Consider the following 23,784-nt stretch of genomic DNA (forward strand, 5'->3'; position numbering starts at 1 on the left):
AGCAGACCTGAAATCTACTTCACATAATTTAAATAATCCATCCAAATTCTGGCAAGTAGTGAAAAGTTTGGAATGCAAAAAAGATACACTGCTTCCCAAACAATTGTTGGTAGACACACAGATTGTAACTGAGAGAACCTCCATTTTTAGATGCAGGCAGTTTATTTGAAAAGGTCAAAGGTATAATTGAGCCCCCAATGAATTTACCTGACACCCCTGTGCACTCCTTCACCAGGTTCTCATTGTCATCCTTCTCTGTTTCAGAAGTGTGTAAAGTCCTGAAAGAAATTGATGGGAAAAAATCCCCTAGCCCTGATGAACTAGACCCCCGCTTCCTGCACCTAGCTGTAGACATCATTGCTCCCCCTTAACATGTATTTTTAACCTCACGCTTGATGTTAAGGAAATTCCCAAGTTATGGAAATCTTCTTTTGTACTGCCTCTCCTGAATGGTGGAGATCCTTCGCTACTTGACAACTATCGACCCATATCAAAATTGTCTGTACTGTCTAAAGTACTGCAGTACTTAGGCAGCTAAAGGCCTACTTCCAAGAAAACAACATCTTAAAAATAATGCAATCAGGTTCTAGGTCTGGCAACAGCACTGTTTCAGCAACATTGAATGTTTTAATTGACATCCACTGTGCTCTTGATAAGAAGTTACATTGTTTGTCTGTCTTTATTGATTTGTTGAAGGCTTTTGACACCGTGGACCATACTGTGTTAGTGCAAAGGATAAAATGTTGTGGAATTACTGGTCATGCTCTAGATTGGTTTTTAAATTACCGATCAAATCATACACAATGAGTAATGACGGATGGTTGTAAATCTGATTCCATAGATGTGTGCTCAGGTGTTCCTCAAGGTTCTATTTTGTGCCCACTGTTGTTCATTTTGTATATCAACAACATTGGGCATCTTATTGAAACAGAGGATGTTATTTTTTTGCAGATGATACTGTTCTTTATTAAAGTGGTAGTAGTTTATCTTTAGCTTTTGAAAATGCCCAAATAGCATTTAACATCATACAACCTAATCTGTATGATTTAAAGCTGGTTCTAAATTCGGGTAAAACAAAATGCATGATATTTTCAAATGCCAGGCATGTTACTAAGTATGTCATTGCTACATTGGCTGGACATACTATAGAGCAAGTTAAAGTGTACAAATATTTGGGTGTGTGGGTTGATGATAAGCTGAGCTTCACTGTGCATGTGGAGAACTTGTTAAGGAAGTTCAAACTGAGAATAGGTTTTTATTACCGGCATAAGGCTTGTTTTTCTTTTGAGGCCAGGAAGGAGCTGGTACGATGTACATTACTGGCGGTTTTAGATTTTAGTGATGTTGTATATACGCAGGCCTCAACCACTACCCTGAGAGCACTTGATTCAGTGTATCATACAGCACTCAGGTTCATTACACATCATTATGATCTCTAAAAAGTTGTTGACTGGTCATCATTGACTGGTATACACTGATTTATAAGGCCATTTTGGGTAAATATCTCTGTTCTTTTTAGTCAGGTTGGTAAATAAATATAAATTACGGTCCCATTCTCCTTTGCTTCTAACAGTACCAAAAATTAGAACAGGTCGTGGTAGAAATAGTTTTAGTTACTTAGCTCCGTGATCCTGGAATTTTATCCTGAAAATTTTAAAATGTGATGATCTAGTTGTTGGTGGAGTTTAAACACTTGATCGATGTATATATTATAGAAGAGTGTAATTGTCTTTAGGACAGCTGTTTTTAGTCAAGATTTTTGTGTTTTTTACGTTTTGTTGTACTGTATGTGTGTTTATAGTTTTGTTTAATGTTGTGTAAGTTGTTTTGTCTGAAACGTTGTTCCCCCTGCTGCTATTGGACCAGGTCTCTCTTGGAAAAGAGATGTTATCTCAATGAGAAAAACCTGTATAAATAAAGGTAAAAAATAAATAAATAAAAACTTGTCAATAATCAACTGACTGGCTTTCTTGATGTCTATAGTATTCTCTCTGGTATGCAATCGGGTTTCTGCTCAGTTTATGGATGTGTCACTGCAATCTTAAAGGTCCTCAATGATGTCACCATTGCCCTTGATTCTAAGCAACGTTGTGCTGCTATTTTTATTGACTTGGCCTAAGCTTTTGACACGGTAGACCATTCCATTCTTGTGGGCCGGCTAAGGAGTATTGGTATCTCTGAGGGGTCTTTGGCCTGGTTTGCTAACTACCTCTCTCAAAGAGTGCAGTGTATAAGGTCAGAACATCTGCTTTCTCAGCCACTGCCTGTTACCAAGGGAGTACCCCAAGGCTCAATCCTAGGCCCTACGCTTCTCAATTTACATCAACCACATAGCTCAGGCAGTAGGAAGCTCTCTCATCCATTTATATGCAGATGATACAGTCTTATACTCAGCTGGCCCCTCCCCGAATGTTGTGTTAAATGCTCTACCACAAAGCATTTTTAGTGTCCAAGAAGCTTTCTCTACCCTTAACCTTGTTCTGAACACCTCCAAAAAAAGGTAGTGTGGTTTGGTAAGAAGAATGCCCCTCCTCCCACAGGTGCTATTACTACCTCTGAGGGTTTAGAGCTTGAGGTAGTCACCTCGTACAAGTACTTGGGAGTATGGCTAGAAGGTTACATCTAGACTTGGTTTCCTCTATTGTAATCGCTCCTCTTTCACCCCAGCTGCCAAACTAACCCTGATTCAGATGACCATCCTACCCATGCTAGATTACGGAGACATCATTTATAGATTGACAGGTAAGGGTGCTCTCGAGCGGCTAGATGTTCTTTACCATTCGGCAATCAGATTTGCCACCTTATAGGACACATCACTGCACTCTATACTCTACACTCTGTAAACTGGTCATCTCTGTACACCTGTCGCAAGACCCACTGGTTGATGCTTATTTATAAAAACCTTTTAGGCCTCTCCCCCCTATCTGAGATATCGACTGCAGCCCTCATCCTCCACATACAACACCCGTTCTGCCAGTCACATTCTGTTAAAGTCCCCAAAGCACACACATCCCTTGGTCGCTCGTTTTTACATTTTGCTGCAGCTAACGACTGGAACGAGCTGAAACACACTAAAACAAGACAGTTTTATCTCCATCTCTTCGTTCAAAGACTCAATCATGGACAGTCATACTGACAGTTGTGGCTGCTTTGCATCATATATTGTTGTCTCTACCTTCTTGCCCTTTGTGCTGTTGTCTGTGCCCAATAATGTTTGTACCATGCTTGCCTTTTGGTAGGCCGTCAATTGTAAAAAAAAAAAATTGTTCTTAAATGACTTGCCTAGTTAAAAAAAGTTCAACAAAATCTAATAAAAATAAAATTCTTAAATGGAAGAAGTTTGGAACCACCAAGACTCTTTCTAGAGCTGGCCGCCCGGCCAAACTGAGCAATCGGGGGAGAAGGGCCTTGGTCAGGGAGGTGACCAAGAACCCAATGGTCACTCTGAGAGAGCTCCAGAGTGCCTCTGTGGAGATGGGAGAACCTTCCAGAAGGACAACCATCTGTGCAGCACTCAACCAATGAGGCCTTTATGGTAGAGTGGCCAGACGGAATCCACTCTTCAGTAAAAGGCACATGACATCCCGCTTAGAGTTTTCCTTTAACTAGGCAAGGCAGTTAAGAACAAATTCTTATTTGCAATGACGGCCTACAATGGCCAAACCCGGATGATGCCTGACCAATTGTGTTCCGCCCTATGGGATTCCCAATCACGGCCGGTTGTGATACAACAGAAACAAGATTATCTGGTCTGATGAAACCAAGATTGAACTGGCCTGAATGCCAAGTGTCACGGCTGGAGGAAAACTGGCGCCATCCCTGGAGAGACCTGAATATAGCTGTGCAAGACCGCTTCCCATCCAACGTGATAGATCTTGAGAGGATCTGCAGAGAAGAATGGGAGAAGCCCCCCAAATACAAGTGTGCCAAGCTTGTAGCGTCATACCCAAGAAGACTCAAGGCTGTAATCGCTGCCAAAAGTGCTTCAACAAAGTACTGAGTAATGGGTCACAAATACTTATGCTAATGTTTTATTTCAGCTTTAATTGTTTTATACATTTGCGAACATTTCTGAAATCCTGTTTTTGCTTTGTCGTTATGGGGTATTATGTGAAGATTGATGAGAAAAAGATATATCTTTAATAAATTTTACAATAAGGCTGTAACGTAACAAAATGTTGAAGAAGTCAAGGGGTCTGAATACTTTCTGAATGCACTGTATACCATAGTATACTATAGTATTTTTTTTATGTTGGCACACACACACACAGCGAGAGAGGGCTCCATTAACAAACCATATGGCCACAATCCCACAAGCAGACCTCCTCTCCGCCTGGCCCAGCAGGGCTTCACATGCAGCGATCCAGTCAGCCCCGTTGGAGCTTCCCATTCTAAGAGGTTAAATAAACATTGTGCACATAATTTATTGCCGATGTATAATACAGTCTTGTAAACCTACAAGGTTTTTCATCTAATGAATAACATCGACAGTGAACATCAAATGGCAAACATAGGTCACGGAGAAGACTGACAATGCCAAACCAATTAAGTGGGAATTTCAAGGCATGGGAAACAACAGAGTTGTTTGTCTGTTGAATCTCTGTTGGCAATCCTGGCTTCCATTTGATAAAAGCGTTTCAAAAGTAGCAATCTGGATTATAACAAAGCGGAGCAGCGACCAACGACAATGAGGAGAAACATACCGGCCTGAACAGAAAGAAAGGGGGTGGGGGTAGAAGTTGATATTGGACGATTTAAAAAAAAATAAACCCCAGCTCTCCTCCAAAATATCCCATCAGAGATCTCTCTTACTGGAGTGAGCTGTGTGTATTTGGTGACAGGTCATTCAAGGAGAGCAAAAAACTACCTACAATTACAGCGTGTTCCTTTGCATAGAGGACAATCTACTGCTATGTGAGAGCTCGTAAAATGAGACGGCAAAACCTTCAGATTAGGAGGGGATAATTTCCAGGGTAATAACATGGGCAGCTAAGAATAGCACCTGCGGCATGTGGCGTGGTGAGCAGCATGCTGGGTAGCGCGGCTGGTTAGCACATGGCTTATGGTGGCCTGTGAGGCCTGTCCAGGCTCCCCAGTCAAGTGCAGCCAAGGTTCCCACAGTTCCCACCACAAGGCTCATGTGTACGGAGCGGATTTAGATGATGAAGGCTCTGTTTGGAACGCACTGGTTACAACAGATGAAGGAAGCTATGTTCTCCTGCTGGTGTCTACTTAGCCTGGTTCGCCAGGGCTTGAAATGACACTAGCGTCTACCTACGTGAATAGACGGGTTGGTTGTTGTACAATGAGCACTATGTGTCTCTCAAAAATCGTTACAGTTGGTTAGCTAGCTAGCGAATTTTTGCCGTAATTAGCATTGACATGAAATCTGTCAAAACATCTCAAAACAAGACATGGTATCAAGAACAAGACAAATCTTACTGAAACGATCCACCTACGATTCCCCACATGTTAGATTCTTATCATTGATGCCAGCTATCTGACCATTCATAATCATAACAAAGCACGGCTTGAGGCCACATCGATGCGTGTACATCATTTCCCTGACATTGTTAGCCATCCTTTCTATTGAGAGCATTAGGTTTGAGACCTATGTTTTAGAACAGAGGATGGAGCTGGGAGATAAACGGCATGCTAACCTCAGGTGTTTCTTCATATTTCCGATTCGTTCACACAAACCATACAGAGAGGTGGGTGGTGTAAAGCTCAACAATTCCAGTCCTGTCAACGACAAATATTTGAAATTCAGGCTTCACTTTTCATATTGCAGAGGATTTTCACGCAGTTAGTTTGGCTTCAGCTATAGAGTTGAGGCACAGTGAAAGTCAATAACCTGAAAGCCTTTCCTGAAATGGAAACATCTTCTGTTCTGTGGAGAGTGTTACTTTATGGCCCGGACCAGGCAACATTATACCGTATGTTGATAAATCTTCTCATTGTGTGACAATGTGCAGATACGGTTTAGAATGAATTGTGTGTATATGCACGGATGATAAATCATTTGCCTGGATTGTTGGAAAGCGAAGCAGTGCACTCCTGCCCTGCAAGATATACACTGATACAATGCAGAACCCCTGCCAATAATGCAGTGCTTTTAAACATGTCCAGGGTGTACTTCCATGGATTGATAACGTCATCTTTCCCAAGTAGCTTCGCTCATGCACATTGTTCCATTTTTCCATGTATCCAATACCTCCTCTCCAAATCCCATAGCAACTGTAGGCAGATTCCTACGACATCTCTTATAATTTGTGGTTATCAGGATCCCTCCATTTAATTGAGCTAATGTTAGATTTAGTGCATTCTTCTTGTCTCTTGAGTTGCTTGGAAACTCAACACAGTACTGTTCAGTTGTCATGTGTGAAGAGCGGGACATGAACGAATGGTGACACAGTATATAATTAAGCAATAAGGCACGATGGGGTGTGGTATATGGCCAATATACCATGGCTAACGTCTGTTCTTATGCACGACAACGCGGATTCCTGGATACAGCCCTATACCACAAACCCCCGAGGTGCCTTATTGCTAGTATAAACTGGTTATCAGTGTAATTAGAGCAGTAAAAATAAATGTTTTGTCATACCCGTGGTATACGGTTTGATATAGCACGGCTGTCAGCCAATCAGCATCCAGGGCTCAAACCACCCTGTTTATAATGTTTCATAGCCTGCATGAATTTTCCAGGTTACACTCTATATGACCCTGTCTACAAATAAAACTGTATTTAGGGGAAGATACCAGACATCTGAAGCATTCTGTTGATACTCTGCATAACTACAGACAACACATTTTTGACTGACTTATTAAACAATAACGAAATGTGTCAACAATTCAGAATTTGGGCAAGCATAATTGCAAAACAGACCATTTTACCATTTCACATACTATTTACCATCATTTTCACCCAACAGTATACCCCATCTGAAATCAACATCTATTTCAAACCTGTGTGTTCAAGTAGTTAGCATCCTCGGCAGATGAATCACTGTTTCCCAACTCCCAGTCCTCCAATCCCGAGGAGCTAAATGCTTTGTTTATGTGGCTCAAACGTTGTGTTTGTTCATCTCCTATAAAATGAAATGTCCAACCATCCCTTTACGCTGCTGGCGGCCCTTACACAATCTGGAGAGCATCTGATTGTTATTCAGGGCCTTGACTGTTATTATGATGAAGCAGTAAAAAAAGTGCTGGAGCCCGGGTGCTCTATTCAGAAAACCAAAAACAGGAGGACTGTGAGTGACAGGGAGGGAAGGTAGTAATCAGAGCTGTGGCTGTGGTGGACACGGGACCGTTCTCTACCAGGGGGATGACAGGAGCACAGACATGGAGAAACACGGACGGAGTCTTATAGGGAGAGCTGTGTCCAGTCCACTAACCCACTGTGTCAAAGCCAGGAGCCCACAAGCAAAGCAGGTTGATCTCTCTTTATGACAGGTTCTAGGCTGGTTGTTTATTGTGGCTCCTGGGGTGGCTGAAATAGAGAAAGGAACATTGCAACATAATTAAATCATCCTTATCCTTGATTATTATTGGCATGGTTTTGAAGCCTGTTGGCTTGCTCCATAAATTTCAACTCTGATGTTAGGTTTCAACTGACTGGGCACACATTGGTTGAATCAACGTTGTTTCCAAGTCACTTCAATTAAATCATGTCGAACTAACTAACTTGGAATAGACATTGAATTGATGTCTGTGCCCAGTGGGAATACGCATAAAGGTAGAAGGAAACCATCAAACATCTCATTATGACAGCTCAGTTCCCGAAATGAATGACAGGTAACAATGTGTCATGAACAGTACTATTTTTCCAGAATGTGAGTGTGTTCATGCAGCACACTGGGCACGTCCGCTGCATCCTCCTCAAAATAACTCCAATAGGTGAACATGTCATGTTGATCAGAGCCCGGTCAAAATCCTATCTATTTCCACTGAACAGTTTATTTGTTTATTATCCCTCAAGAGGGCAGCATTTGTACAATGGAGCCTCCATCTTTCAGCACTTCCAATCGAAAGACGGTGATTTCAAGGATGCCAAGAGTTTGCTGGAACCCTCTTTTCCGTCCAAATCATTTTATTAAAACCAGAGCACCAGACACTAGATACAGGATGGGACCTGTCATTTTCAGTGGATCAAAGAATCAGGAAGAAAAGGGTGCTAATGTGTTATGAGTTGTCTGAAGAAGAATGGCGTTACATTTCTAGATCATTTTTCAAGAGGTCTATGACTGTGCAATAAATGTTTGGTCAATAGTGTACACTAATTCCAGAGCAGATGCACGAGCCTACAATAAACAACAAAATACACGTAATAAAACAAAGGAGTAATATTACAAATAGGCTGCTGCGACCTGTCAAAATGTACGAATTTCACAATTTTGCTCTTATTTCTTACCCTATTGTTCATGTTTTTTAATTATTATGTTTTACTTATAATTGTTTAAACGAAATTGCGCTAGCTATCAAAAGTTGTCTATGATGGAGAGGGAAGCAGCCTAGCCATGAAACGTCATTCTATCGCCTTCCCGACTGCGCCCTGCATCACTTTCCAAACAGAACACGTTAAAACAACTTGAATACTTTTGAGACACATAGTGCGTTAATCACGAAGGAAAAAAGCTGCGTTACAGGAACTCAAAGAGACCAGAGACGGAGGTGGATGCGCTATCTCCCTAAAACCAACGTACCCAAACCCGTGCGCACCTCTCCTTGCGAGCGCCCATTGCACCTCCCCACCATTTTTTAAATAAATGAATTTGGCTGGGGCTGGACCCCTCCCACTTTGTGTATGCTCTTAATTGTCAGTTTTGACGAAAGCTTGGGTATTTAAATAGCGTCAACGTCTCTTGTATGGGTGGAATTGGTGAAGTTGTTACAGAGCGCATCTTACCCATCGTTTTTCACCCGCTCTACCGCGGATCGATAAGCATGCAGGTGTCTTTCGCGCTCCTCGTCTCCAGCACTGGGCTGCTGCTGCTACAGGGATGTTTTACGGTCGTGCAAGGATGGAGGGTACTAAAAAACGATGCTACAGAAATAATACCAGAATATACTGAGAACGCACAGCCTCCCGAGCAAACAATACTACAGGCTTCTAATAATAACAGTAATACAATGAATCGACCAAAACACGGGGGAAGAAGATCATCAGCAAACAGAGCCTCTTATAGTGAGTATTTATTTTTGAACGTTATCTGGTAGCCTGCATAGCTATTAGGACTAGAGGATTACATGTCCATACTCGGGGCGCATTATGATTAGGCCTACTTGTAATCATAACTCGCATTACTTGTAAAAAAAATCTAATGTAAACCATCCGTACAATGTGAGGTTGGTATTCAGAAAGGATGAAACTGTATGGATAATCTTTAATCAATTTCATTGAATAATTTCATATTGTTTAATCAATCTAATAATATTTATTTTGAATTTTACTGTAACACTTTGTTTGAATAAGTGGTACTTGTATAACATCTAAACGTTTAAAATAAACAGCTCGGGATGGTGCTAATATCTCATGGAGATCTATGAACAGCTGTACTGTACTCGTGCGAAATATGAGCAATCACTTGGTGAAAAAAGAGCGCTTTCAATTTAAGGTTAACCGAGGCGTTTTAACAGTATCTATTAATGTGTCATGTTAGATTGACGTTATGTTCTCAAGCACATAGCTTTTGGACAGTCTGAACTGTTCAAAAAACGCACACTCACCACACATGTCATTTCCCAGCATAGCTTGTCGTCCTTTACGCACGAGTTAATTCGTTTCCGTCCATTTGCAAGACCACACACGTCCTTTTAATCTTAAAACGTGCAAGGTATCGATTCATTTCTCAATATATGGTCACTCTATAACCCGGGGAATGATACCTCACCTGTGTGGCTTATGTGGATCATTATGTCAAAGAAACCCTCCAAAGACCACCCAGAACATCCAATCATTTTCCATTTCATTCCTAAAAGTGCCGAAAAGTGCTACTTTTCTATATAGATTAGTCAATATCAAATCATGGATAAAGCTTAAGGAACTCCAGTGGCCATTTTTAATTGCAGCTTTCCCTGTTGATGCTTGACAATGGTGTTTAGACTGGAACAGCTGTACTGTTGAATGGAGGAAGCAGGGTTGCGGTTAAATGAATGCTACGCAAAGGCTGAGAGAGCAACATGTTCATTTATATGCCTGTGGTTTTCTCCTCACACAATCGGAAGAGGTGGAATTACAAAAGATCATGGTTTTCACTCTATCCTCCATGCTATTTTCCTCTCTTTCATACAATTAGTCAAGGTCTGCCTATGCCATAGCTATTTAATCGCAACAACATGTGTTCAAAAAGAAAACGCCAGGGTTTCTGTTCTTATGGGATTTCTTCAGGGTATTTAGAAATTGCTGGTTAAATTCAACACGGTGCTGGAGAATGACTCCCACCTGTAGCCAGTAAAGGATATGCTGTAGTCATGCTGATTTGTACAGAGGAAATATCTCTGAATAGCCTCTCATAGATTCAAGATGCACAGTGTTATTCTTTCCCAGTTTCTCCCAGTCTCATCATTTCAAATCTAATAGAGACTGTACATAGAGTATAATTGACAAACCTTGCCCGCCGGGGATCGAAATTGCTGTATTGAACAATGAGATACATTTGACATAATACTTGAAAACCTCTTAAACAACAGACAGCTTCAGAGTGGGTTTGGAAGAAAATGCACATTTCTAAATCTCTTCTTATACTGAGCAATATCCATTGAGAGAGAGAGAGAGAGAGAGAGAGAGAAAGAGAGAGAGTGAAACAATCATCTATTCAGTAGTCATTTGAAACATATTCAAGTGATTCGCCTTATGAAGATGGAAACTTGTTTGCAATTTCTGTGCCACAATGCTAAAAAAACAACCACATATTTAAAACTGGTTATCAGAATGTGTTGTTAAATGGCTACAACTTGATGAATGTTTGAAGTGTGATTGTATGATTGCTTAGTAAAAAGTTATTGTTTACCTTTTGTATTTCTAAATAGATCATGTCTATTTGTTCAGTCCGCTGCCCACCACTCAGATTATATTTTGGCCCACTAAGCCCAAAAGTTTGAGCACCCCTGATCTAATGAGTCATATCATATGTGATAAGGGTCTTCCTCATATCTGCCTCCCTCTGGGAGGACCATATCTTCCCATGACTCTTTCCATGGTCCCAGTGTGGTCATGGAGGCAGAGATGGTCTGTCTGGCTGCCCCTCCAGTCACTCCCTGGTCCCTGTGCTCAGCAGTCGGTACTCTGAGAGAGACTGAGACCAGAGCAGAGCCCAAGTGCTGTGGCCTCCCGAGCAGCCGAGACACAAAAACACCAGATCAGGTTCTCTGAATGAAAAAAAGGAAGTCATCCTTCCATAAATCCTTTGTTCTCCTTTTCGCAAAAGAAAAACTACAAAAGAAAAACAGATCCCTCTCGGAGTGCATAGTTTCCTTACCGACACGTCCTCTGCTATTCTGCACGCCACTTGTAAAGAAAGAGAACAATAACTAATGCGTAAGGCTGTTGAGAAAAGGCCATGGCCAAAATATTGAATTTATCAGTCATGCACTGAATATACTCTCTTAGTTTAGCTTTTTTCCAATTGTCAAATTGTTCGTTTTGGAATTGAAATACTTGTACAGCAAAAGCATTGAGACTGTTTCCAATCTTCACATCCTTTACGGAGGGCCTGCATTGTGTATGGCAGCTTTGGTTCCGACTTAAATCTCCATTATGTTTGATTGAGCAGTTTAATAGCACTCTGCTCTGGATTTGCTATCAGCTGATTGCTGCCAGCTGTAATTCCACATCCAACCTTATTTTCAGGCAACAGTCATCATCAGATCATGCATCAACGTTAGTGTTGAGTTTAACTCATTTCCCACCTTATACTGAGCCCTTCCACCAAACAAATCTGACAGTATTGATTTTGAATTGGATTTGTACATGTTCAATAAAAAAAAAAGGGCACTCTTGTTGACATTAAAAATAGCTGAATGGTGAAACAGAAGGAAGAGTTTATGAACATTTTAGATGATGATTTAAAATCGGCCTCATATTCCATTTCCCAGCCCAGCTCCACGCAAGCAAACTAACTAAATTCTTAGAATAAACGAATAACAGTATATGAACAATCGAACCATGTGTTTTTGACATAGGCACATTTTTGACATATTCAGCACACGGAGACACAACTGTATAGCTCTCTGCTCTTGAATAGTTAAATGGAAGATTTCCCACGAGTCGTATCGTCTTGAAAGTGTTTGATTTGGAGCGATGCCACAGAGTGTGTAAACCTCATTTCCTCCTCTTCACCCCAGGTGCCTCGGAGCTGAGCTGCAGGGAGCTGCGCTCCACCCGTTACATCACTGACGGCTCCTGCCGCAGTGCCAAGCCCGTCAAGGAGCTGGTGTGCTCGGGTCAATGCATGCCCGCCCACCTCCTACCCAACTCCATCGTGCGCGGCAAATGGTGGCGGAGCAGCGCCTCTGACTACCGCTGCATCCCGGCCCACTCCCGAACACAGCGGGTGCAGCTGCAGTGCCCCAACGGCAACTACCGGGCTTACAAAATCCGCGTGGTCACCTCCTGCAAGTGCAAACGCTATAGCCGCCACCACAACCAGTCAGAGGCCAAGGAGAGCTCCTCAGAGGCCAAGCCCAGACGCGACAAGAAACGCACCCAGCTGCCTGGGAGTCGGAACAAAAGCAACACACCGACACAGGTCAGCAATTCATACTGAGGATGCTCTTCCTTCCTTCATACACGGACAGAGACCAAAGCAGTACACACGCACATGTTACACACACCCAACACGGCTCCTTCACTGGAAGAGGGAGAAGAAGAGCCTTTTCAACAAATAAAAGGATTTGTAAAGCTGTTTGTTGGACTGATTTGACACAAGTCTTTCTCACCAGAGAGGCACTATAGATTTTGCAGCCTATTTTACAAAATATTTCAGAACTTTTGATTTGCATGACCAAATGAGTCGACAGAATGCCAGGGAAGGCCATGTGACTGGTCAGGAAAGGTGGAACACTGCTAGGATGGGAGTGTACAGTATTATACATGTTCCGGTTCATAGCTAACAGCCTCTGACTCAGACACTAAGAGTATCCACCTTCGCCACAGCAAGAGGTGAACCTAAACTCAAACCCCACCTGTCAAAACATCCACCGGGCAGGCTACATTGCCTGATAGGCCTATAGGGTTGAAAAGTGTGTCTGTGCTCTAACTGTGCTCTAGCGCCTCTATGGCTGGGTGTTCTGTACTGAGCAGCCTGTGGCAGCCCTGGGGCGTCCTGGCTGTGAAGGTGGGCTGCTGACAGGCCCTGGCCTCGACCCCAGACCACGCAGCCTCCTGACAGCCCGGGGAGCACCGCACTCACCAGGAGCCCCCCCAGGGTCCTCCTCACTCCATAGCAGCCGTATAGGAGCTGTCAGTTAAGGCCCCTGGCCCAGTGGCCCTAGTGGCCCGTGATGGTGAAAGAGATAGGGGGAGAGAGAGGGGTGGGGAATGGTTGTGTCAGCACTCCAAGACCAGGGTGCCTGCGGTCAAACAGGTGACTGAGCATTCCAGTGACCCATCTTAATGACTAAATGAGCCCATTCCTGTGTTTAAGATTTGAGTCATGAAAAGCCATTTCCTCTAGACATGGCTAGTTCCTGTTTGCTGAAACCATACAGACACACAAAAGATCCTCATGTGTAGAGGAGGCTCCAGCAATTGTGCCTGTTGTTACCTTGAGGCACAGCATTCTATACTCATCTACACCCTGAATGGAGACTATTTGTTAGAAGCAAATAGCATTGGTAACCAACTAGCCGTATCCCTATTCTATTCATTGAGAACCTAGATGGTGAGGGAGAGAAAAAAAACTCCACTTCTCTGACTGTCAGCCCTACACTGTAAATAGCAATTAGTTCTGCTAACAATTTTTTGGGGGGTGGAAACCCCTCAACTCAAACTATACAGTGTTCAATACTTAAAGTAATAAAGTGACATCATCACCCATATTGTTATATTTTTAAGTTGTAAATACTTAACTGTTTTGGGTTTTCTGAAATATTTGACACAAAATCGTATTATGTATTCTGAACTATAAAAATTGAAGTTATTTTAGCATGAATATTTGTTGTAAGGAACCTAAACATTTCGGGTCCCTTCTACTTACATTTTCAAGTGCACGTAGTAAGTAGTTCTGATTAGTAATTTTCAGCGGTCGTGTCTAACATTGTTTTATGTATTTGACAATTTGTCATTTTAACCCACCTTAGCAGGCATTGTTGAGCACAGTGCTCATTCCTCTAGCAGTAACTGGAGGTAGAGTTTTAAGCATGACAGGATTCTGCATTTGCCTCTGTCAATCAGAGTGACTGTTGATAGTGGCAATTTCTTGTCTCATTATTGAAAGTATATTTTGTCCCGATGGTTTTGATATCGTTTTCCATAATCTGTTACACTTCACAGCACAGAAAACTGCTTAATACTATTTTAGAAATATACTTTTCTTTCTTCAAACATGCATACAACATTGTGTAAAAGTACTGTATCATAAAGTACTTTTTATTTTATTACCGACAATCCTATACAAACAGAGCCATGTGGCATTATTAGGTATTCATAACTTGCAAAAATACGTAACAATTCTATATCAGCACAAACACAGATAAATCAAGTGTTTTTTGCTCTAATATCCATGTCTACTACTTTATTATTTTAAGTAAAGATGTAAAACACAATTTTCATTTAACCAGGCAAGTCAGTTAAGAACAAATTCTTATTTTAAATGATGGCCTAGGAACAGTGGCTTAACTGCCTGTTCAGGGGCAGAATGACAAATTTGTACCTTGTCAGCTCAGGGGTTTGAACTTGGTTACTAGTCCAACACTCTAACCACTAGGCTACCCTACCAAGTAACAACAATTTGAGTAATGTTTAATGTTAGATTGACTTTAAAATATTAAATAATCATTACTTGTAACGTCTCAATATCTTCAGATTAGCAGAACACAAATAAATGAAGTTATATTTACTCAATAACTTAATATTTGTTAACAGTTCTTAAAAATATTAAGTGGCATATGAGTTAGTACCACTTCTAAAATTGTTATTCTACTTACCGTTGGAAATGTTTGAATAGCCACTAATCAATTTCTTTAATGACTAAGACAGTTCATTTTTACAGTACAATCTCTGAATAGAACTGACAAGAAAGATAGGAATGAGGTAAAAGACTGAAACTAAATCTGAATTGTTTTATATTGGCTGCTGCTATCCCGCAGGGAGGGAGACAGACAGACAGACACACGGACAGACAGACAGACAGACAGGAAAAGGTTTTGGATCCCCAATTTGCCCATGCTGACAAACCCATTCCCCTTTCTCATCCCTACTACAGTCTGACCTGTATTTAATTAAGAGTATTATGAACCTTTCAGCTTATTGTCCACATTCCGTTGTGCCATTCTCTCATAATACTTCCTTGTTTTGGAGTTCTAAACTGTACTGACAATGTTTGCTTCTTGTTCAATTGTGTGTTTGAAATAGCAACTGGAAGGGATTTTATCATGTAAGCAGAGTTGTCCGTGTATAGCCTGATTGTACTTTAGAGACTCAAAGAAGGACTGCTACAAAGAATAAACTGCATATTTATATTTTATTTCTACATTTAAATTATTTATGCAACTTGTAGTAAATGATGAAGCCATTATTGTCACATAAAATAATAGTGACTTTCAGATAATAATGAAATACTGTACAGTACAAAAATAAAGTAGAGGCAGGTATATTTGAAAGAAGTGTGTTTGTTATCATTCTTCTCTGAATGGGCTGCTTTGACAAGACCTTTCTCTCCTCTGTCTTTACCTGCACACCAAGTGTATCTCTCATGTAAACAAATATCAGCAATTAGGAAGTTGAGGTTTAACAGCTCTTTGGAATGTCTTGCCCGGCTCACAAAAGGAGAGGAAGAGGAATTCACGCGTGAGATGTTAGCGGCTCAGTCACAACAGCAACATTGCTTCGTTCACAGAGATGGATATGAGCCATAGCCGTCATTCAGCCTGTTCTCGCCTCCCTCAAGGCCCAAAGGTTCAGACATTGAAAGAGACTTTAAGTTCAAAACGCATCTTTCCTCACATTATCGTAGGACTTTGTGTATGCTGTATCTGGAGCACACTACAGTACTGCATTTATTCACTGACAACTTGGGCTTCCAGACAACTACCAAGACTTACTGTAGTCAGGCACTCCAGTGTACCAAATGAGCTGTTTATGACAGTTTTATCGACCAACGCATTTCTGAATTATCATAGCTGGCACCTACTTTACTACAACACTTTGGATGACCAAACGAATGTGGAACTGTATTAAATAAAAAACAGAGAACCCACTGGAAACTATTTGTAAGTGAGTGCTTGTCATTACCCGTACCAATGATTAACAATTTATATTTCGTTTCACTGCAGCAGGAACGGTAGAGATACTCTGAATGATCGGCTATGAAAAGCCAACTGACATTTACTCCTGAGGTGCTGACCTGTTGCACCCTTGACAACCACTGTGATTATTATTATTTGACCCTGCTGGTCACCTATGAACATTTGAATATCTTGGCCATGTTCTGTTATAATCTCCACCCGGCACAGCCAGAAGAGGACTGGCCACTCCTCGTAGCCTGGTTCCTCTCTAGGTTTCTTCCTAGGTTCTGGCCTTTCTAGGTAGTTTTTCCTAGCCACCGTGCTTCTACACCTGCATTGCTTACTGTTTGGGGTTTTAGGGTGGGTGTCTGTACAGCACTTTGAGATATCAGCTGATGTACGAAGGGCTTTATAAATACATTTGATTTGATTTGATCATCCAAAACAGTCACTCATTATGTCATAATCAAGCCCCATCCAAGACAACAAGCCGTGCTTTTTCTCAAACTACTGGCATCCGACTAAGTTTTCCAGTAATTCAAGAACAGGTACTTAAGTGGACTACATGAGTAGTAGTACCTAAACAGATTGATGCTGCCCCGCGTTACTGCGTTCCGACAGGTTATTACTGCACAACGACCTAGCGTTGACCTCGGGAGGCCGAGGGAACATACGAGGGCCGTCAATGACGTTCTTAGCACCAGGTGCAGAAAGTCTATGGGGACCTCAGCTATTAAAAGCGAGAGTGCAATAGGCTCAGATTTGGACCACACAAATCAACTTTAGTGGGTTCAGAGACAGTTCCTGATTGTTTCATGGTATGTATTGGCATAGGGAATATTTATAGAACTGACAGGATTTTAGAACCCCCTTTAAAATGACCACTGATTCCCATTTCCCAAACGTAACAAAATGCCTGATATTTATATAATAACGTGTGTTGTGTGAAGTATTGTACACTCTTGGAAAAAAGGGTTCCAAAAGGGTTCTTCTGTTGTCCCCATAGGATAACCATTTTTGGTTCCAGGTAGAACTATTTTTGGTTTGAGTTAGAACTCTTTTGGGTTCCATGTAGAACCCTCTGTGGGTTCTAAAGGGTTCTACATGGAACTAAAAGGTTCTAGCTGGAACCAAAAAGGGTTCTTTAAAAGGTTATCCTATGTGGACAGCCGAATAACTATTTTAGGGTCTAGATAGCACCTTGTAGTGCAGACGACAAATGAGTCCTCTGACGAGGTGTTGTAATTAAGACCTTTCAACTACCAATTTCTCCGTCTAATCTTTATGTTGCCTAACAAAATTGCTCTGTTGATTTGTGTTCTTAACACTACTAAGCTAGTCAGCCAAACCCTAGTCTCCCCACAGCACCATTTCATATATTGTAGGCCTATATCTGTTGACTGACGAAAGACCCACGTTAAACTCGACACAGCTCTTGCAAATGCGTGTTTAAGGCCTGTTTCTGCCTATCAAATTCTATAATGTAATGGTTAAATATCCGATTTCAACAGTTTGTATTGCATTGTCGTTTAGGTTGTGCCAGAATGTTCTTTAAGATTGGGTAACCACTTGAATGGCTTAGGAACCGTTCCAACAGACTATACTGATGTCTTGCCAGACAGCAAATGGAAAAGTCATAGGAAATAGATTGTATATCACCATATGAAGATGTTAGACTGATATACATGGCTGCCAGTGTTGTCTGCATTCTCTTCTGGTGACTTGTAATACATACATGGAAATGAAGTTGAGGAGACAGCACTAGCATGTGAAGAACTTTGGCTTATTCAAATCAAGCTAAGAGCAAGCAATCCTCAAAAACAATTCACGGCATATTACGTTTCCCCTGGTCAGCTGCCTGCGCAATTGCCTAACAACCTCGTGGGCTTCCAAGTCATTTTCCGAGAAAGGACGTGTTTACTGAGCAGAGAACATTGGTAATGCAATACATGATATTCAGGCCATTTTGAAAGATTACATAAACGTATGATATTGCTATATCCCAGTAATTTCACCTCTATGCCCCCAGTCAAAATGCTCCAGGAGCGGATATTATTCCCAAAGTCATACACATATGGACTATGACGGATGTATTTGGAGACGGATGTTTGTGTTCCGCTGACCACTCCCTTATCAGGCCATGAGCACTATTAGCTTAAAAGGATATCGAAACCAGAGGAGCAGTTTGGCGCAGACTTGGAACACGGTAAGCAACAGGTCGGGCACATTTTTTTGCAACCTCTATGGTCAGTCTTCTGAAGGTGGATAGAGTTTCAGAAGGGGCCTGACAGAGTAATGTTTAGCAGGGAAATCGATAGCCAGGGTCAAGGTGGAAGAAAACGGAGGCAAGAGGGCAGACGTTACCCTCCCAATTTACCCTCAACATGCAAACAATTGCTAGCCTTACACGTAACTCTACACACACGTGTTAATTAGCATTTACATGCTAGCGGGGTTAGCATCTCTACCGGGCATGGAACTGGCAGGAGCCAGGAGGAGGGTCGGCCTACACATTCTCTCCCTCCGTAGGGCTGAGGAGAGGAAAATGGGGAAGAGGGACACACATCTTCCGAGTTGGACGGTAGCACCGTATGGGTCACGGCCTGCAATGAGCCATGTAAGCCTCGGCCAGGGGTGGGGGGGGTTTGGGGGGGACAAGTGTAGGGAGTGGGGCCAGGGCCGACCGTATGTGTGGAGAAAACAACAGGAGGTTTAGAAGGAAACAGAGCTGTCAACAAACATTTCCAAACAACCACAGCAAACAAAAGCATCGTTGAACGCTCTGGGAGAGCATTTCTCCGCTTGATTGTCTCCATTTGGCCTCGGAATCGAAGCCTAATTAAAACAAATAAATAAACTACAGTTGGAACTGACAGGCACAGTGTATCTGGGCAGGTATTCTGAGGTAACAATGGTTTTTATTTTACTAGGCAAGTCAGTTAAGAACAAATTCTTATTTTCAATGATGGCTTAGGAACAGTGGGTTAACTGCCTGTTTAGGGGCAGAATGACAGATTTGTACCTTGTCAGCTCAGGGATATGAACTTGCAACCTTTCGGTTGCTAGTCCAACGCTCTAACCACTAGGCTACCCTGCCACCCCAAAGGGTGGTTGCTCAACTTACAGCTTTGTGTCGAGTCCTGGTCCCTGTTCTACCAACAAACACATGCCAGAGAAGTGGAGCTCACATCTTAAGGTCTGTGTGGGGGGGAAGGGGGCAGGTAAGGACCACTGAAACATGTGTGAGATGTGATGTCTCACACAATCGCAATGTGTGATGTCATCCTAGGATTTCAGGAAGGTGCGTATGTGTGTGTGTGTGGGGGGGGGGTATAAACAATTGGATGTGGCTGTCTGTCTGCTCAACACTGTTCGCACCACAGTACCTTTTTTATCAGATACTGAACAGAAGGGGTTTCAGGGGGGAAAACCCAGAAAACCCACTTCCGTGTCTTTTGAAATGTGATACAGTGCAGACAAATTTTCCCCTGCCTTCTGGATTGAAGAAGAGCCTTCAATGGCATTAGATCACTAGATATAAGGATGGAATGGCATCCATGTGGAGGGAAAGAGGCCAAGTCTTCACTCTAGTTTATACCAGGGTTAAGCACATCATAAGACCGACTCCACCCCTCCCAGGCGAAAGGGAAGGGATGGCTTAGAGATATTTGCCTGCTTTCATCATCTCTGAAAGATGTCTGTCTCACTCAATTAACATTCCGAGGTTCCTATCAGCCGCTGTGTCACTGTGTAATAGACAGAATATCATTGCAATTTTGCAGGACATACAGGCAGACGCGTGACACACACACACACACACACGGTGGTCAATGAACACACTTGAGTCTCAGGCATGTTTTCAATAAGTCGATTGGAATCGGCAGACGGCAAATAATAAAACAGCACGAACGATTGTTAAAGCCTGCTTCATTTAAAGCACATAGAAACGATTCAATCTAGTTCACGAAACAGGAGCAGAGTATTTGAGTGGGTGGTAGACATGGCATGTTAGGGATTATATAGCCCGTGAGAAAAATATTTACTGCCCTCAGAAGACAGACATTTTCTTACCAAAAAAACTCTCTCAAAGTTATACTTCTCAGAGAGGCAGTTGACAGTAAATAATTAATCAAGTGATTTTCCCTTGAAGTCGTCTCTGAGCGCCACTGTGTTAGCGATGGATTTATGGCATGGCACCAACAAGAATAGAACCATGGCGCTCCCTTCCACTTCTCATCACTTTTATGGGTATGGCAGCTGACTCTGATCATGACAGAATTCTGTTGGATTGGAACGAGTGTATGACGACACATTTTGTCCAGGACTTTAATGAGTCTCTGTAGCATTACCTCACCACTCAACATGTACTGTAGGCTTAGTACCTTACATGGGTCTTGTTCCCCGGTTCCCCTTGTTTCCCCACGTATCAGCAAAAAGCCAGTCTATTGGCTGGCTCCAAGGCTAGCTAGCTAACCCGCAGAGTGATATCTCCATAAACCACAAAACACAATAAACCACAAAACACCAGTCCTGTCCACTGTCATTGCACAACAATCTTGTGCCTCCAGTTAAAAGAAGTAAACTGTTATCTTTTTCATGCATTTCTTCTCCCAAAACAATGTCCTAAAAATACGTTTGTGTCCACGTTCATGTTCTGTCCCGTATACAGGCCAGTGCCTTTGTTTACTTAATCTACGAGGGGGACTTCAATATGTTCACCCCCCTTCTCTCTTTCTCTCAACATAATATTATTCATTCGATCCCACACTCAACAGTTTTATGATTGTGTACCATGTGGAACTTGTTTTAATACTTATTCTGATTAGACTTGTTCTTGACCCCCCCCCCCCCCCATCCCCCTTTGAGGAACACGAGGCAATCAGTAAAACTACAGTGGAAATTGCTTCCTAGCCGTGGAGAGACGGCTCCAGATATATCCAGGATCTGCTGGGCTTAGGAGAGTTTAAGATCAGGATCAATTCAGCTCCCCAGCTCCTTATCAGACGACAGACAGCCTCTGGGATTGTAAGAGGAAATCCCTTATGTCTCGTTCCCGACCCCTCTGCTATAATGTCAATGACTGACTGGGCTTAAGCAGTTGAGAAGTTGTATCGCATGTTTTTTCCAAAATGCCATACGGGTGAAGTTCATAGACTCATCCCTGTTTTTGTTGAGTGAAATACATCATTCTGATTGGGTCTGTCAGGCCTTGCGGTGCCATGAAACTACTACTAGCTTTTTCGAAGCTAAGTGTTTCCATGTTTATCTGAAAAGCTCAGTGACGTGTATTCAGCTCGATTCTTTTGGCCACGTTCTGCTCGATAGACGATGGTATGATGGATGTATATCCACATGTATCCACATGTATATCCTATTGTCTCTTGTGATGGAAATGTTATACTTGTGCTTTTCTAAGAACTCATTTCTGTGTTCTATTTCCTTGCTGTTCTAATAACCAGATTCTGTGTTCATGCAAGTGACTGATTGAACGAATCCTCACTTATCAGTATCTGCAATTTGGCAGTGCACCCAGACCTTGTTTTGAGAACGAAAGATATGCACCTCAGTTTCAAGGTCTCAACTTAGAGAGAAGAAGCCTCGTGAGGCATTGGTCGGTCACATGAATGAATGAAGCAAACGTTAATGATTCAATATTTATGACTATGTTAAATCATGCAAATATGATTTGTCTGCAGTATATAAGAGAACTTATTGGACTGCCCCGTTAGAGCTCCTGACAGACAGATGCTCACTATGATGCATCAAGTTTATTGTGTCCCTGTGTAAGAATTTCCACAAAACCTTTACAGGGCATCTTCTCAGATTCATGGCAGGGATCAGAGCAGTGTAAGACGGGTCGAGGACAACTGGGCCTGGTGGATTACTACAGTAGTGTTATGACAGCTACGGCTAATTGTTCATAAAATGGCTCTGTGAGCAAGAAGGCTACTTGTCATGAGGACTTCCATTCCGTCAATGAGCTGCCTAACTTTATTGTGTAATCCTATGCATCTCTCCACACCCCCATTCTCCCATCCTTCCCTTTTCCCCTGAGCACACTACACACTCCGATTCTTTCACAGGCACTCAGAGGGAATGAGGGAGGCTTTGGTTCATCTGGTGTTGTTGCCGCGGCATGTTGCAATCACTCCCCTAGTACGCATATCTGACCCAGCAGGAAGGAACAGGGGGCAAACTGCCCATTTTATACCTCCACTGAGGAGAGAAGGAGAGAGAGCTGATCTTGATCCTGCAAGCAGATGTCTGTGGATCCTTCCATGGCCGAGAGCAGAGGAGTATGGGTAATTAACTGTGTTAGCAACCCACACTAGCCTTAGCCCTAGAGGGTCATAGGGTTCTCATAGGGACGCTGGCCTGTCATTGACTTTGGCAGGAAATGTTATCTTTCTCGGAACAACTTCACTCACTAAAATCTCTTTTCAACTATTGTGAATAATGTGGCCTTTGTAATGGACTTTTCCCACACCAAATAAATTATGACTGTAGAACACCCTTTGAGCCTAAATTCTTTCAAGCCAAATGGCTACTTTGCCTGCAGTATGATTTTTTAAAACTATACTCTTGATCGTATTTTACAGTTTGGGCAGGCAGAGTAGATTTAGAGATATGTTCTTCCGAAGTAACCTGATTTTGTTTTGTCAACAGTTTAGCTTCCAATACATTAATGAACTTCTCTTTGATGGAACTCAGATAACCTGATTGAATACAGACAAAAGCAACATGGCAAATGTGACTTTTCTTCCCATCAAATGTTTCTATTTTCTCCAGCCTACATCAACCTTGTAACAGAGGTTCAAGACATTTCTGCTGTACTGCATCAATGCAAAGAGTAGCAAAACACGTGTTGTGCATAATGCCACAATAGTTCCAACCCATTGCCAAACCCTGCTGCGCCCAACTGTCCTGAACCACACAGCGCAGGATTCTAGCTGCTCATGTCACGGTTTGAAACTCCAATTGTCCACCCAGGACAAAGTCAACTTTCACCCCACTATCACCCCACCTCACATACAGTATATCATTTCTGCCTGCGTACCCAGCCCCAGATACAGGGAAGTTGGACAACTCTACAGCACTTATAAGGCTTTGGATCAGTATCCACGAACAAACAACATGATCCAAATACCAGACTGAAAAATAAAATAGGGTCTGGTGGTCGGCATTACCTCAAGCTCTGGAATGGACATAATACAAACTGCTATCACTCCCCATTTCCAACATAACTGTTACAAGCATGTAATTCATTTCAATGTCAGATGTTTTTTTCTACCCTTCCTGTGTAATGACATTCACTGTGCCTTGTGAAGAGAGCTT

The 23,784-nt window shown here is 42.2% G+C and overlaps 1 protein-coding gene across 1 annotated transcript; it reads left to right on the forward strand.

Moving 5' to 3' along the window:
- The first annotated feature begins 8,612 nt into the window (after positions 1-8,612).
- sost (sclerostin) lies at positions 8,613-16,428 on the forward strand. The gene is made up of 2 exons (XM_020454360.2): positions 8,613-9,190; positions 12,349-16,428. Exons 1-2 carry the CDS (start codon positions 8,872-8,874, stop codon positions 12,768-12,770), a joined length of 741 nt encoding a protein of 246 aa, XP_020309949.1. The 5' UTR covers positions 8,613-8,871; the 3' UTR covers positions 12,771-16,428.
- Positions 16,429-23,784: the final 7,356 nt, after the last annotated feature.

Source organism: Oncorhynchus kisutch, linkage group LG20, assembly GCF_002021735.2.
Source record: "Oncorhynchus kisutch isolate 150728-3 linkage group LG20, Okis_V2, whole genome shotgun sequence".
NCBI lineage: Eukaryota > Metazoa > Chordata > Actinopteri > Salmoniformes > Salmonidae > Oncorhynchus > Oncorhynchus kisutch.

Bases quoted from the DNA above. Each gene is read 5' to 3' on its own strand.
- sost (XM_020454360.2), top strand. From the start codon at position 8,872: ATGGGTGGAATTGGTGAAGTTGTTACAGAGCGCATCTTACCCATCGTT. The intron at 9,191-12,348 runs GTGAGTATTTAT...TCTTCACCCCAG, and splicing joins AGCAAACAGAGCCTCTTATA to GTGCCTCGGAGCTGAGCTGC.